The sequence below is a fragment of the Sus scrofa genome, chromosome 10 (assembly GCF_054392235.1).
Source record: "Sus scrofa isolate SSC_HxYL_T2T_F1_AM1 chromosome 10, Sscrofa_HxYL_maternal_Yorkshire_Landrace_v2.0, whole genome shotgun sequence".
Taxonomy (NCBI): domain Eukaryota; kingdom Metazoa; phylum Chordata; class Mammalia; order Artiodactyla; family Suidae; genus Sus; species Sus scrofa.
The window spans coordinates 23,015,894-23,031,265 of NC_139392.1; the positions used below are offsets into that span (position 1 = coordinate 23,015,894).

General features: G+C 48.2%; 1 protein-coding gene across 5 annotated transcripts in view; it reads left to right on the forward strand.

Annotated features, from left to right (window-relative positions):
- Positions 1-10,140, forward strand: part of CRB1 (crumbs cell polarity complex component 1) — a 242,556-nt gene extending 232,416 nt beyond the window's left edge. For all 5 annotated transcript variants that reach the window (XR_014817495.1, XM_084979316.1, XM_084979317.1 and 2 more), the window contains one exon: positions 9,070-10,140. Coding sequence is in view for 4 of the 5 variants with exons in the window: in XM_084979316.1 (XP_084835442.1) it covers positions 9,070-9,285 (216 nt within the window). In the remaining variant the exon portion in view is untranslated. The remainder of the gene's footprint in view (positions 1-9,069) is intronic.
- The last annotated feature ends 5,232 nt before the right edge of the window (positions 10,141-15,372 follow it).

Below are 15,372 nucleotides of genomic sequence, written 5' to 3' on the forward strand. Positions count from 1 at the left end.
CTGGGAACCTATCAACGATGACCGTGCCTTTGGGTTCTGGAGGGGCAGGACCTGGCGAGCCACCCGAGACATTGAAGGCCTTCAGTAAAAATGAATTGCATGAGAGGATGAATGCACGAGCAAGTGAGTGAATGTCACTGCCAATAAACTGCTCGGGCTGTGGAGCGCTCTTCCCACTGGAAAGAACTGAAGTGACCTGCTAAACAGAGCACTAAGCATCACGGGCCGCTGAGTCCGTAACGATAGATGGACCCCTCTGTGCAAAGCACTTTGTCCTGTTGGAAAGTTCCCATGCTCATCTGTACAGCCCTGAGGAGAGGGCTGGAGGTGGCCCAACCTGAGATGAACAGAGCAGATGGGTCAGGGCTCTTCTACAGGCTGCTGAGCCCTGGGTATCAGGTATCGTATCGCTGAATGCGACGCTGCGGTAGAGCCACACAGGCCCCTGGAGGTCTGCAGAGGGCAGCTGCAGCCTGCTCCTGCTCTGAAAAAAGGGCAAGTCCAAAGAAAGATGTGTTTCAACCTGGAAAAGTGGCATGGGTGGGAGCGGATGGTTCCTGTTCCAGATGGGCCTTAATGACACCTGCTTTGCTGGAGGGCTGGGCATAGCTGATAATGACCTTGGCACAGAAATGGGGACAAATTCAAAAAGAGCTTTGACTTCAAACTTAGCAGCGTAGGCATTCCTGATGTGGCTCAGCGGTAACAAAACCAACCAGTATCCATGAGGATGTGGGTTCAATCCCTGGCCTCCACCAGTGGCTTAAGGATCCGGCATTGCTGTGAGCTGTGGTGTAGGTCGCAGATGCAACTTGGATCCTGAGTTGCAGAGGCTGTGGTATAGACCGGCAGCTGCAGCTCTGATTCAACCCCTAATCTGGGAACTTCCACATGTCACAGGTGCGGCCCTAAAAAGCAAAACATAAGTAAATAAAAAATAGCAGCTTAGACTTGCTATGGTTAGGGGCTGATATGGTTAGCATCCCTGGGCTTCCCAGCCAGGCAAGCCACCTCCTTTTCTTCTGTAGGGCTGGATGGACAGAGTCAATTCTGGGGCAAGAAAACAGCCAGAGGACAGTTTAACGACCCATGCGATAGAGTGTCCTAACCAGGGTTGCGACGGGATGAAGCTGCACCCTGATGGAGTTTCCGCTGTGGCGGGGGAGGCCAGGGACTGCATGGGTGTCACAGGCTCTACATGCTGGAGAGATGAAGCTGATTGCAGTGGCAGCAGGCGATGGGGGAGGCTCCCCTGAGAAGGTGTCAGGAAGGATCATCTTGGGCCGTTGGAGAAATGGAATGTTCACGTCTACAGCACCTGGCAACCCCCGAGCCAGGGTCGGCAGGAATGGCAGCATTGTCTCTAAACAATCAATTTACAAAAATGTAATGAAATCCGAGTTTGGGCTGCTGGGATTTGGTTCTCATAGGAGGCAAAGAGAGAGAGAATTTTTATTCATAAGGCTTCGGAAAACAGTTACATCCCTTCCACCACCTGCTCGAGGAGAGTGAAATATGGAAGCAGCGTCTCGACTTCTAGCTGCATCTGTGCTTCTGCTTAAGATCTGGGGACCTCAGTAGGAAAGAGCTTGGGAGCCATCAGAGCAAGAGTTCCAGACCCAACATTGGAGGCGTGGGCGGAGCCTCACTGCCAAGTCGTAGCATGCACTGTGTTCACACACGGAGGACATGCTCAAGGATTACCTGCTGAATGCAGAAATAACTGTGTCTCTGTAGGACCAATGTCCCAGCGCCCCTCAAATCCCAGAGTAATTACGCTCTTTCCCTAAAAGCCCATACGTGTCACACTGGGGTTGGTGGTTGGCCGTGGTCGTGGCCCCTGAAAGAGGCTGATGGCTTCAAGCAGGGCGGGAGCTCCAAACATGCAGCCTTATGCTGGACCCGGTTCCTTTTCTCATGCTTCCTCTGTGTGGCCACACCGGATTTCCACAGTAGCTGCCACAGCTGCTTGGACAAGGCCTCACATTAGAAGATGCCCAGAGCCCTTCTGGTGCCTTGAACCACCTTGTGTAGCCTGGCTGTTCCATCTCCAGGCTGTCAAGACAGCCCCTAATCAGTAGAGTCGTAAGGAGTCGTAATTATGTGGGGAGAACTGATCAAAAGACTTTCTACAGATTCCTCCAGGGTCTGCGTGTTTTCTGGGAGAAGCAGAGCAGTGGATGGAAAGACGGGGCTCTGAGGAGAAAATGCTGCTGGGCTTGCGGTTCAGACACACTTGGGTCCCCTGGTCCCTGCTGCTGTCACCTGCCCTGAGGGGACCTGCCCAAACCTGAGCCCTTTACTCGGTGACAGGAGCATCCCTGGCCAGGGTGCTGCCCAAGGGCCCTCTTTCAGCTTCCCAGCTTCTCCCCTTTTAACTGCAAAGTGGACAGTGAATTTATGGTTGAAAACTGGCTGTTGCAGCAATATTCACTTTAAAAACAGAGTTTTGGCCCGTATTCAGTATTACTATGGAAACGGCTGTTTCTAGCAATTCACTGATAAGATACAGTTCAAGGACCCAGGTCTGTGTGGGAGGTTTTTTTTACCATCTACCAAACTGAAGACTTACTTGTTAGCATCGTAATTCACAAGCACTGTCCTCACTCGCTCTCTCCTTTTTTTTTTTTTTTTTTAATTTGAAGGGTGGGAGTTGAAGAGATGTCCTCATTTTGCTTTTGCTATACAGGCGGAAGGTAAATATTCTAACTGGCTTTGTAAGAACACCTCTTTAGAGTATTTTTTCCATTAATCACTAATGCCCCTAAGAGTAGAGGACACGACGATCCTACTTAGCTATTCCTGTAACACTGCGGTGCACGCGCACACACACATGCACACACACACACACACACACACACACATGTTTCAGAAAATCACTTATTGAAACTGGGATTTAGCCTATAATCAACTGGAACATCCAAACACGTTAACTTTCCATCGTAAGGTGTCTCCACACATCCAGACATTTTCACACAATTGACCTGTAAACTAAACGCGAAGCACAATTTAAAGGAAATCACTCCGCCCTAGTGTTTTTCAAGAGCCAATTTCTACCTCCCAACTTTGCTGCTGTTTTCAACCCCAAACATACTTCCACTGATTTTACAAAATCCAAGGGAAAAATTTTTTTTAAAAACATGCACCAAAAATGGTAACTACGGGCTTGGTCCTAGAACTTCCTCATCTGAAGTCAAAGCTTTACGGCTTCACTGCTTTTCACCTGGAAATAGGAAGTCACGTTTCCTGAGAAGTCCTATTGTTTGTGGGCTCCTTCTGATGTGTTGGTCATTTTCACATTCTTCCGACTCAACCCTAAATATTATGACAGGCAGGACCTGGTGCTGAGAACAGACATGGTCTCACTTCTTCTTCCCAGACAAGCCAGCACGTTTTGTGTTTTCAAAATCAGATGAACAAAATCAGCAGTCAGCTAGTGAGACAGCGGTGGGCCCAGTGGCCAGATGGCTCGGGCCCCTGTTGGCTCTGGCCGGGTGTCAGGTGGCAGGAGGCTCCGGCCTGCCCCTTGGCCCCCAGGCTGGGCTCTGAGTGCCAACACATCCCGGGAGCGGGAGGCATCCGGTGGGAGTTCTGACGCCCCAGCGGGACTTGGAAAGTCAGTGGTGGGAGGAGGATCAATAAACGTGGCCACGGGGACTGGGTCCCTTTCTGATCCTGCCCCTGCCCCTCCCCTCAGAGAAGGATGCTCCGAGGATGCTTTCAGAGCAAATGCATCCTGCCTGCTCTACAGGGGGGCAAACAAGCAGAGACACCAGTGGCAGAACTGGATTCAAACCCATTTCTGGCTGTTTAGCAGGCGCATTCTGTTTCCCTCGGAAGAAGCACTGTGGAATTCCTCTTCCGGAGTTTAACTAATCCGTGTTCCAGTCTCAGGTGACAGTTTCCTCTCAGAAAGTCCCCCTGTCTCGGGTCATATATAGGTCATGGCCAGTCGATGTTTCAGAATGAATCTTCTATGGAAAAAAAAAAAAATGAAGCACCTATTATTTTCTGCTGCAGCTAAAGCAATGCTTACTTCACCATCATCACCGTTTAATCAAGTAGAGGATGTTCATTTAAACAAGATGCAAACATAGAAATACAGAGATTGCAGCATGAGCCTTGAGAAAATAACTTTGCATAGAATTTTTAATTAATATGGGGTATACCTTTTCAGAAAAAGGTTGTTCAAAAAAAAAAAAAAAAAAAAAAAAGGTTGTGCAAGGTTAGAGGCCCCACCCATCCACACAGGCCTGGCCTTAAACTCACGCTGGTTTTTGGGAAGGTCCACACTTGGCAGTCAGTTCATGCGTCGTGGCAGATTCAATATCAAAAGACCCGTTCCAGGGCTGTGTATTTTAAGCACGGTTGAAGAAGAGCAGAGCGAGAAAGGCCTTTCAACCACAGTTATTCAAAAGCAGAGGGCCCCTCCAGGGGCGATTTCAAAACCCCGACTCCCTCTGCTCCCCTCCAGGGCTCAGGGACGTGCTCTATTTGATAAAAGCTGTATCTGAAGCTCGGAATGGCAATATTAGGTTTGTAGGTTGGCTCCTCGGTGATAGCGCCAGGCGTCGAGGGAGTTCTAGTTCATTCTTCAGAAGTAAATAGAATCAGGGCGGTGATAAATTGCATCTTCCTGGCTGCTCGTCTTCTCCTGGGTGGAGACTTAGCTAGGCTCTTCTCTGTGTCCTTTGCATCCTCTGTGTGTCTTACGTCCACCGTTGCAGGTCGAAGCTGGGATCCAGTGTTGCGGGTAATGAGCCTGAGTGTCTGGAGGGGCAGGGCGGTGGATCAAGCCCAGAGCCTGCAGGGACAGGCTGAGCCTCCCTGGCTTAGCACACTTCCGGCGGTGGGGGCTGCTCTCAGGCCTCAAGCTGGCCCTTCTGTTCTCACCACATTCCGAGAGCAAAGGAGCCTGCACAGACAAGAGCCTTGGTTCCTCGCAGGTCCCAAGATATGTGAAGCAGATCAGCTCTCTGGTTCCGCCAGAACTGGGGTTCCAGTGAGAACTCGGCACCTACACCCATGACGCACACCCCACCTCCAGCTGCCCATAGCAGACGAGACGGTCTAGGATGTACTGGCTTCCCCATGCGATTGTTCTCAGGCTGAATGAGAAGAGCCTAGGAACGTTCATAAAACAGAGGCAAACCGAGTGTTTCTTCTCTTCTCTGTGTGGGTGTGGACCCTGCCCCCTCGCCCACCCAGCAGAACAGCCGTTCACTCCCGAAGACAGTGTACTGGGCAGATGAAGAAGCATTTAGCATCTAGGCAAAGAGTGTCACACTCTCTAAAGCCCTTGTGAGTCCCAGACTTGAGCTTTCAAGGCCAAGGTCTACGACTGTCTTCATCTTTCCCAGGCCACAGGTGTCCTTACAGATAAAGGATGTCATTGCCACACAGTATGGCTGGAGAACCTGACCTCTAGGTGTGCGAAACCATTTTTTCCCAAATGACTGAATTCTATGAAACTCCATAGGCTTTTCTCCAATCACTGTACAACTTATAATCCAGAATCTTTTGCAGTAATGTGTAAGCGGAGAATGGAGTGTTGTTTTTTTCTTCCTTCCTTCCTTCCTTTCTTCCTTCTTTCCCTCCCTCCCTTTCCTTCCTTCCTTCCTTTCCTTCCTTCCTTCTTTTTTTGGCCACACCCATGGCATGCAGAAGTTTCCAGGCCAGAGATGGAACCCATGGTACAGCAGCAACCCGAGCCACTACAATGATAGCACTGCATCCTTAACCTGCTGTGCCAAAAGATAACTCATTTCTTCCTTTTGAAAACATTTTAAAATGATTTTTATATTTTCCATTATAGTTGGTTTACAGTGTTCTGTCAATGTTCTACTGTACAGCAAAGTGACCCAGTCACTCACACACACACACACACACACACACACACGCACACGCACGCACACGCACGCATTCTACTTATTTCTCTCTAATAGCCCCACAGCCCTGCATGTTGCCCAGGTACCGGACACTAGCTTCTCCCAACCCGAACTCATCCTCTTCCTGTGCAGACCCGGGTCTGCTCCTGAGCGTCTCACCCCAGTCGGTGGGACCCCCGTCACACAGCCACCTCCCGTGGTGCCTATCCTCATGCCCTCTGCTCCTGCCCAGCCACACACAATCCGACATGGAGGGACTCCGGCTCTGCAGTCTCTCTCAGCCTTTTCCCTTCAAGTCTCACTCCGCTGGTAAATTTAGACCCAGGTCATTTCCTCAGGACTGATACAACCAAATCCTGTTTCCTCGGCCTCCAGCCCCACTTCACTCTCACTCACCCTCCACCCTCCACCACGTTCATAAAACACAGACAAAAAGACAAATAAATAAATAAATAAAAAATAGAAAGGAGTTCCCCTCGTGGCTCAGGGGATAACGAATCTGACTGGGAACCATGAGGTGGCGGGTTCGATCCCTGGCTTTGCTCGGTGGGTTAAGGATTCGGTATTGCCGTGAGTTGTGGTGTAGGTCGCAGATGCAGCTCAGATCCTGCGTTGCTGTGGCTGTGGTGTAGGCTGGCGACTACAGCTCTAATTAGATCCCTAGCCTGGGAACCTCCATATGCTGCGAGTGCAGCCCTAGACAAGACAAAAAGACAATAATAATAATAATAATAATAATAAAACACAGACCTGCTCATATCATGCTTTTGTACAAACACCTTCACTGGCTCCTGCTGACCACAGGACCAAGTCTGAATTTTAATGTGGCTTTCAAATTTCTCTTTCTTTCTCTCTTTCTTTTGTCTTTTTAGTGCTTCACCCATGGCATATGGACGTGCCCAGGCTAGGGGTCAAATCGGAGCTGTACCCACCAGCCTACGCCATGGCCACAGCAAGGCCAGATCCAAGCAGCATGTGCGACCTTTACCACAGCCCACAGCAACGCCGGATCCTTATCCCACTGAGCAAGGCCAGGGATCGAACCTGCATCCTCATGGTTCCTAGTCAGATTCGTTTCCGCTGAGCCACAATGGGAACTCCCGCTTTCAAATTTCTTATCAAGATTCATCTGCTTGATCACTATCTCACTGACTTTTAAAGTCCTTTCCCTATTTAAATACACACATCTGTGGACTATATACCTTTGGTCACTCTGAATGTCTTACTGTTTCCCCAAACTCTAATGACTCTTCTACAGTCTTGTCCTTTTTATTTCACGTTGTTTCATCCAAATAGAATTTCCTGCTTCATATATTTCAATGTCCATTTATCCTTCAAAGAATAATCTCATGCCTCATTCTTTTTTATTTTATTTTTATATTTTGGTCTTTGGGGGGCTGCACCTGTAGCACATGGAGGTTCCCAGGCTAGGGGTCTAATCGAAGCTGTAGCTGCCGTCCTACACCACAGCCACAGCAATGCGGGATCCGAACCCTGTGTGTGACCTACACCACAGCTCACAGCAACACCAGATCCTTAACCCTCTGAGCAAGGCCAGGGAGGGAACCCGAGTCCTCCTGGATCCTAGTCGGGTTCGTTAACGGCTGAGCCACAGCAGGAACTCCTCATGCCTCATACTAAAATTACTCTATCTGCCCCTATGTGGTTCATTTACGACACAATCATAACATGAGTCTATCATAGATTGTGATTATTTGTGTATGCATGTGTGTCTTCCATTTTCCCACCCCCACCATCTAAACTCCAAATTTCAAACCTTGGTTTATCTTTGTGTTTTAATTTCCCAGCTCAGTTAAATGTTTATAGTGGATGGCCAATTAGTATGGTTGAATGAATGAAGAAACTGAGGAGCCAGAACAAGGCTTGTGGGGAGTACACCTAAGACAATCTTCTGGAGAGATGTGGAATTACAGGATTGTGTTAATTACATGGTTTAAACCAAAGCATGGTGAACAACAACAGCAGCAAAACACTAGGGAGAATGAAGTTATTTCAAATTCCCTAGGATGTTAAATCCAGATTCCATTTATAGGAGTACCTTAGTTATGTAACAAGGACTGGGTCCTGGAGAACGAAAGCTAAACGAGAAGGGAAAGTAATTTACTCCTGCTTTTACTCACCCTGACAGAAATATTTCTTTGAAAACCTGTTAAAAATTCAAATAGCGGAGTTCCCATGGTGGCACAGTGGAAACGAATCTGACTAGGAACCATGAGGTTGTGGGTTCGATCCCTGGTCTCCCTCAGTGGGTTAAGGATCTGGCGTTGATGTGAGCTGTGGTGTAGGTACAGATGTGGCTCAGATCTGGTGTTGCTGTGGCTGTGGTGTAGGACAGCAGCTGTAGCTCTGATCAGACCCCTAGCCTGGGAACCTCCATATGCCACAGGTGTGGCCCTAAAAACCAAAAAAAAAAAAAAAAAAAAAAGAGAGAGAGAGAGAGAATTCAAATAGCAACTCCTTCCTCGTCTTCAATATTTTTGTGCAACCAAATCAGCCTCAGGCTACCTATTGTGAAAAAGTGCTTGGTAAGCCCATGGGACTTGACCTTAAACCAACTGCCGTGTTCAAGGCTCCTTCCACCTGGCTTTCTCCACCTGCGGTTTTCCGTTGCTAGAGGTTTGGTTCACCGGGGAGCTCATGTGCCTTTACAGCCATTCAACTGTCACATCGACTCCAAATCAAGGTGATCATGGGAAAACCAGCACATGGCCGCCCATCCTGTGTCTTGCAATCTTTCCCATGAGACCCAACTAATTTGATTTCCTTCTGTTCCCAAGGAAAGCTGTAAAACAACCATTCTTTCAGGGCAGAATCAGAACCTAAAGCCAGGGAGCTAAGAGATGATGAATGACACGTTTCAATAGGTGCAGAACTCCTTTACGCTGTACATGTGGGTTCGACTTTTGACCCTGACATCACGCGAAAGCTCTCAGTCACTGGGGATTAGACTCAGAGCAAACACAGTAGATGTTTCCTGCCTCACTGTCTGCCCCCAGTTACATAGTCTTGGTCACACAATCTGGGACCAGGAACACTTGGCTTTCCTTGCACACCTGGATCTTTCTGCAGCACTAGGTGGTGCCCGCGCTTTGCTTGGTCCCTGTGCTGCCTGTTCTCCGTGGCTCTGTGACTTACATGGCATTTATTTCCATCCTTGCAGCTGGCAGAAGACTTGCTCTCGGAGGTGTTCGCCGCCATCGGTGCAGTGACCTTAGCCCTGTTGTTGATCCTCTTTCTGGCAGTGGTTGCTTCCGTTGTCACCGCCAACAAAAGGGCAACTCAGGGATCCTACAGCCCGAGCCGCCAGGAAAAGGATGGTTCTCGGGTGGAGATGTGGAGCGCGATGGCTCCCCCGGCAATGGAGAGGCTCATTTAGAACCATCCAGTCTCTCGAGGAACCGTGAACAGGATGGCTGTACGTGCATGTTTCTCTGACATACCTGGAGACATCAGTTTACAGGTGGAAAGGATGCTGAACCGAGGGAAGGATCCCTTTGACCACCATGGAGACAGAGACGTTGGCAGTGGTTCAACTTGATGCCACTGTTTTATCTTATTTTATTTTATTTTTGTCTTTTTGCCTTTTCTTGGGCCGATCCCGTGGCACATGGAGGTTCCCAGGCTAGGGGTCGAATCGGAGCTGTAGCTGCCAGCCTACACCAGAGCCACAGCAACTCGGGATCTGAGCCGTGTCTGCGACCTACACCACAGCTCATGGCAATGCCGGATTGTTAGCCCACTGAGCAAGGGCAGGGATTGAACCTCCAACCTCATGGTTCCTAGTTGGATTCGTTAACTACTGCGCCATGACGGGAACTGCTGATGCTATTGTTTTATTGTAGTCTGTTATCCAACCACAGAACAATGTTTTCTTGTGCCAGTAATTTCAGCCTCATAAATAGCACAAATACCTTCCAGAGGACACTGTCTTCTGGGAGACGCTCCAGTGCCTGTCTTTACAGTCTTTATTCTTTGCAACTTGGGGACATGTTTTTAGTTTGTCCATTAACTGCCAATTGCATTTTTTTTTTTTTAACAACAGAAACTATGGAGAAAAAGAAGTACCTGTCTTACTCTTGCCATCATGGGGCAAGAGGCTTTCATTTGTACCTCTGAGGGGTTGTGCCCCTTTGTCTTTGAGTCACAGATTTGAGAATGTCACAGGAATGACCTGTGTTTAAAAAGCGACTCAATGTCCACAAATAAAAATTGAAATGTGGTTTATTCTTCATCCTGGGGTTTTGTGGTTTGTTTTGCATTTTACAATCCTGCTTTTGTGTGTAGCATTACATGTGGCAAAAGTAACTTCTAGGAGCATTGGAAGATCCTTTTAACTAAATCTTCTCAAACATTCCATTTAAGGTCATTGCTCTTCATAAGGTTTGCTTACAGTCAACACACTTCCCTAGACAGAAAAGAAGATAAAAGGAAACCTCAGATTCTCAAATCTAAAAGGCCCGCTGCTTTCCTTCCAACTGCTTTTTGGTGAGTGGGTGTCAAACAGTGACTTTGTCTAAAGTTAAGAACCCCAGCGTAGGGCAAATGCACTTTAAGGAATATGTGTGTAAGACTCTCTCTGTGGCCAGGAGGGGAACTATTGAGTCTTCTATTTGTTTTTGTTGTTGTTGTTGCTTTTTAGGGCCGCACTCACGGCATATGGATGTTCCTGGGCTAGGGGTTGAATCCAAGCTACAGCTGCAAGCCCACACCACAGCCACAGCAATGCTGGGCCCAAGCCTAATCTGTGACCGATACCACAGTTCATGGCAACATCGGATCCTTAACCCACTGAGCGAGGCCAGGGATCGAACCTGCGTCCTCGTGGATACTAGTTGGGTTCATTACCACGGAGCCACAATGGGAACTCCTTATGTATGTGTGTGTGTATATATATATTTTATCCAAAGATGTGGTTAGAATTTTATATGTTTTTGAAATGCATGTAACATGCTACTAAAGTAGCTTATAAGCAAAAATTTTAAATATATGCACATACATTTTTGATACATGCTCCAAAAGTTAATGATGTGAACTTTTTTTTTTTTTTTTTTTTTTGCCTTTTCTAGAGCCACACTTGCAGCATATGGAGACTCCCAGGCTAGGGGTCTAATCGGAGCTGTAGCCGCTGGCCTACACCACAGCCACAGCAATGCGGGATCCAAGCTGCGTCTGCAACCTGCACCACAGCTCATGGCAATGCCAGATCCTTAACCCACTGAGCGAGGCCAGGGATCAAACCTGCAACCTCATGGCTCCTAGTCGGATTTGTTAACCACTGCGTCATGATGGGAACTCCTGACGTGAACTTTTATATCGGTTCTAGAGCAATCCGTCCTCCTCAAGTACCCGAGGACATCATCCTGGAAATCACCTCTCTCCCCTCCACACCACCAGCCTCCCCACTGTACTGGGTCATTTGCCACAGCACCAAATGTCCTGCCTCTTTCCTATGGTATAAAATGACCCTCCAAATTACCCCTTCTCTCCCTCCCTCCATTTACCATCGTGCTCCTCTGGAACCTTTTCAGCAAAATCTCCATAAGGGGGTTTTCTATATTCTCTGTCTCCCTTTCCTCTCCTGCTGTTCTCTCTTGAAATCCAACTGATGCGGCTTTTCTCGCACCACTCCATGAAATAGTTCGTGTCAGGGTCACCAGTGGCCACATGGCCAAACACAATGGCTTGTCCTGGGGCTTCGGCAGCCTTTGAAACAACTGTATCCTTCTCCCGAAACACTGGCCACCCAATGGGATGCCCTTCCATCCTGATGTCCCTCTTACCCCCACCATCCAGCCCTTCTCAGTCTCTTTGCTGGTTTCCCCTCATCTTCCCTGATGGCCACTTTATTTTTCTCCATACCGCTCATCACTACCTGACAAGTCCCATATATTTTTTGCTCTCTGATTCTCTGAACTAGAATTGAAGTTACATGAGAGCAAGAACTTTTTTTTTTTTTCCTTTCCCTGCAAAAGCCCTCCCCTAGAGCAGACCTCACATAGGTTAAAAACACAATCAGTATTTTCTGCATAAGCGAACAAATAATGAACGAATGTTGCTTGTTGTGTGCACCTGCCACCAGGAGCAAAATCCACACGTGCCCAAGATTTGTGTGAGTTGTCATAGATGTTCTCCTAAGCTGTCACAGCTCAGTAGCCTAGGAGTGTCCTCATCTTCGGCTTTCCCTCAGCTTCTGATATTGCTTTAAGCATTTGCCCAGGAAGACGGCTGTCTCCAGGTGTCTGCAGGCGGAGGCTGTCATAAGACATTTTCTTCACTTTTATGTCCTTCTAGAGTTACGACTTCTAAATAGGGGCTTATATGAAAAGGGCAAAAAAAGCTCCTGCATAAAGGACAAAACTAAGTAGCTGACTTAAAAAAACTACAAACTAGGAGTTCCTGTTGTGGTTTGCCGGAAAGGAAACTGACTAGTATCCATGAGGATGTAGGTTCGATCCCTGACCTTGCTCTGTGGGTTAAGGATCTGGCATTGCCATGAGCTGGGGTGTTGGTTGCAGACACAGTTCAGATCTGGCATAGCTATGAGCTGTGGTGTAGGCTGGCAGCTGCAACTCTGATTGGACCCCTAGCCTGGGAACCTCCATATGCTGTGGGTGCAGCCCCAAAAGACAAAAAAAAAAAATCACAGAGAAGTTGGTTCCATTGAAATCAACAATGGTAAGAAGAAAAAGGTAACTGTCAATGGTAATATTTTAAAGTTAGAAAAGCTGTCTAGTCAATCTAGCTATTCGCCCTCTTCCAGTACCTAGTTTATAACAGAATCCACATTCAGGTATATATATGAATGAATGTATGCAGGTATGAATAAATGAATGATTCCACAGGGACATGCCCCACATAGGGGGTTACTTACAGACTGACCAGCAAGTCGATTCTGCATCTTTGAATGAGCTACCTAAACCATGTCTTATGTGGAATGCTTCCAAATTAGCCCGATGGCATGTTTGTACTGAATTATCTTTAAGACAAAGCTCAGCTTAAGTAGAAACGTCTCTAGCATCTGCATCACCATTGGGGTGCTTGCACATCGTGTATCCTGGCACTTTGTGTTTGCTTGGTGTCCAAGGTGGAGGAAACAGTTCAAGCCTGTTTGCATCGTGATGCTGCCACCCCTCCCTCCTGAAGTGGGTCTCTGCCTTCCCCTGAGTCAGGGCTGGCCTTGTGACGTTCTTTGACCAACAGCATGTCGTGGAAACGATGCTAGGTGCGAGAGGCTTGCGGTGGTTTCCTTCCTTCCCCTGGATGACAGCCCTGAGCCTTCCATGCCGTGAGGTCTGGCATGAAGGTACCACGTGGGGAGCAGCCCAGCTCTGCCAGGCTCCCAGCCACCTTGCCTGCTGGAGGCAGCCAAGTGGTGACCCCTGAAAGACTAGCAGAGGCTCGACCCAATTTAGCCACAGAATCACAGAGAAATAGTCAATCATAGTTTGAAGCCACCAAGGTTTTTTTTTTGTTGTTTGTTTTGTTTTGTTTTGTTTTGTTTTTCCCCAGCAAGCAAGCAAAGTCTTTATTACAGGAAAACAAACAGCTCCCAGGACAGCTGGGAGGGGGAAGAAGAGGCCCCCCCATTGTCCTATACGGGTTTTTTTAATCCCTTAAAGATAGGGAAGGGGTACCAGAAAGATGTGGCTTTCTCCCACTGGCCTTGCCCAGTTACCTGTATCATTCCTTGTCCAACAGGGATCTTAGGGGTGGAAATGCCCCATAAACCTCATGGTTTCTTTGCCCTTTTCTTCCCGTAAACTGAGTCACAGGGGATTAGAGATTAATGTCCATTTGGCTGTAGGTACACTCCCTATAGTAAACAAGGCCTGTGGGGATGTTACCCTCTGGAGCCCTTAAGCCACAAATGTTCTTCAATGGCCACATCAAAGAACACATCGAAGCCCATGCTCCTACACTGACTCCCGGAGTTATTATTCTGCCTCAGTCCCCCTGTCTAGAGTTGGAGACTCTAAATGCGGGAAAAGGGACAACGACCACTCTGACTCCTTCCTGCTGACAAGGGGTGTCATCAGGGGAAAGCAGTTAGGTCTCCACTCGTGGGACAGAAGAGTGGAAGCCACTAAGGTTCAGGTGGATTTGTGCACAGCTGTGGATGCCTGGGACACACCTGTCCATACCGTCAGGGCAAACCAAAGCCCGAGGGGAGATGCTGGACTCCTCTGACTCTGACTCCTCTGCTTCCAAAATTCCGGCTGGGCAGCCTTCGTCCGCAGAGTAACAATAACTGGCCTGATAGTAATGACAGCAGACAGGTGTATGCAGACTTCTCTCCCTGGGAAATAAGTGAAGATCAATTCAATCCAACCACGATCCCGCAGGCTGGGGGCCCTCCTCCAGGCACCACTGTCTGCAGGCTCAGGGCTGGGGAGCCAAGGGGACACAGCCGCCCAGCCTCCCCCTTCTCCCCCCGCCCCGGGCACACCCCTGCCGGCAGCCAATGGAAGAGGCACGTCTGGTGCGTCTGGTGCGTGTGTACAAGAAAGGACAGGAAGGCTCCCGTAGGCGCGGTGAGCACAGAGAGAAGCAGGCGATGACAAAGAACTGTTATTGAAATCAGCTTTCAAAGCTGCCCCATTTCCCGCCGTTCCGTTACCCCCATTCAAGAGGCCTCCATCTGAGATAGAGGGAGGTGTGGTCCCAGAGTCGGGCCCTGGGTAGCACGATTATTATCATCACAACCCGTCTTAGCTGCAGCCTGTGAAGAGCAATTGTCCTAGTACCTAGAAGTAAGACTGGAAGTCCTCCTTGCAATGAGCGTTTCCATTATTACGATGCAAGTGGACCCTTTGGAGAGCTCTTGCTAAGGGCCAGGACTCCTTAGAGCTGCACACTGTGTATCGTGGCTCATTTAAACTTTAGGACAGCTCTTTGAAAGAGGGACTCTTGTCCTCACTTTAAGAGCCTTCAGAGACAAAGAAACATAGACTTAAGCTTTTTCTCTGTCCCATCCAGGTGACGTGAACCTAGCCTGAAAAATGGGACTCGTACCTTGAACTCACAGGCATAGTATAATAATCATTCGTGTAAAACACGTCCTGCAGATAGCCCACTGTGCATAGCATCTCCTGCAGTTATTCACATAAGGTGGAGCGTCAGGGGGACAAGCAGAGGTGACAGTTCCTCCTACGTCCTACTTCATCTGCCAAACCAACACCTTCCCATCCATCTTATAATGTAGTTGTAAAATAAACAGATTTTTGCAAAGAAGGATGACTTTTTATGTCATTCCCGTGTCTCACAATTGGCCCCTGTGATGGCAGTCACTTCATCTGTAAGATGGGCACCACGTGTAAGAGCACCTGTGTGTTCTCAAAATTGCCAGAAAATAACTCAAAGGTCCCAGGTCTCTCAGTCCCCCAAACAACTAATGATAAGAATGAGGGAAAAAATTTTTTTGCTTTACAGAGACAACTTAAAAAATAAAAATAAAAAAATAAAA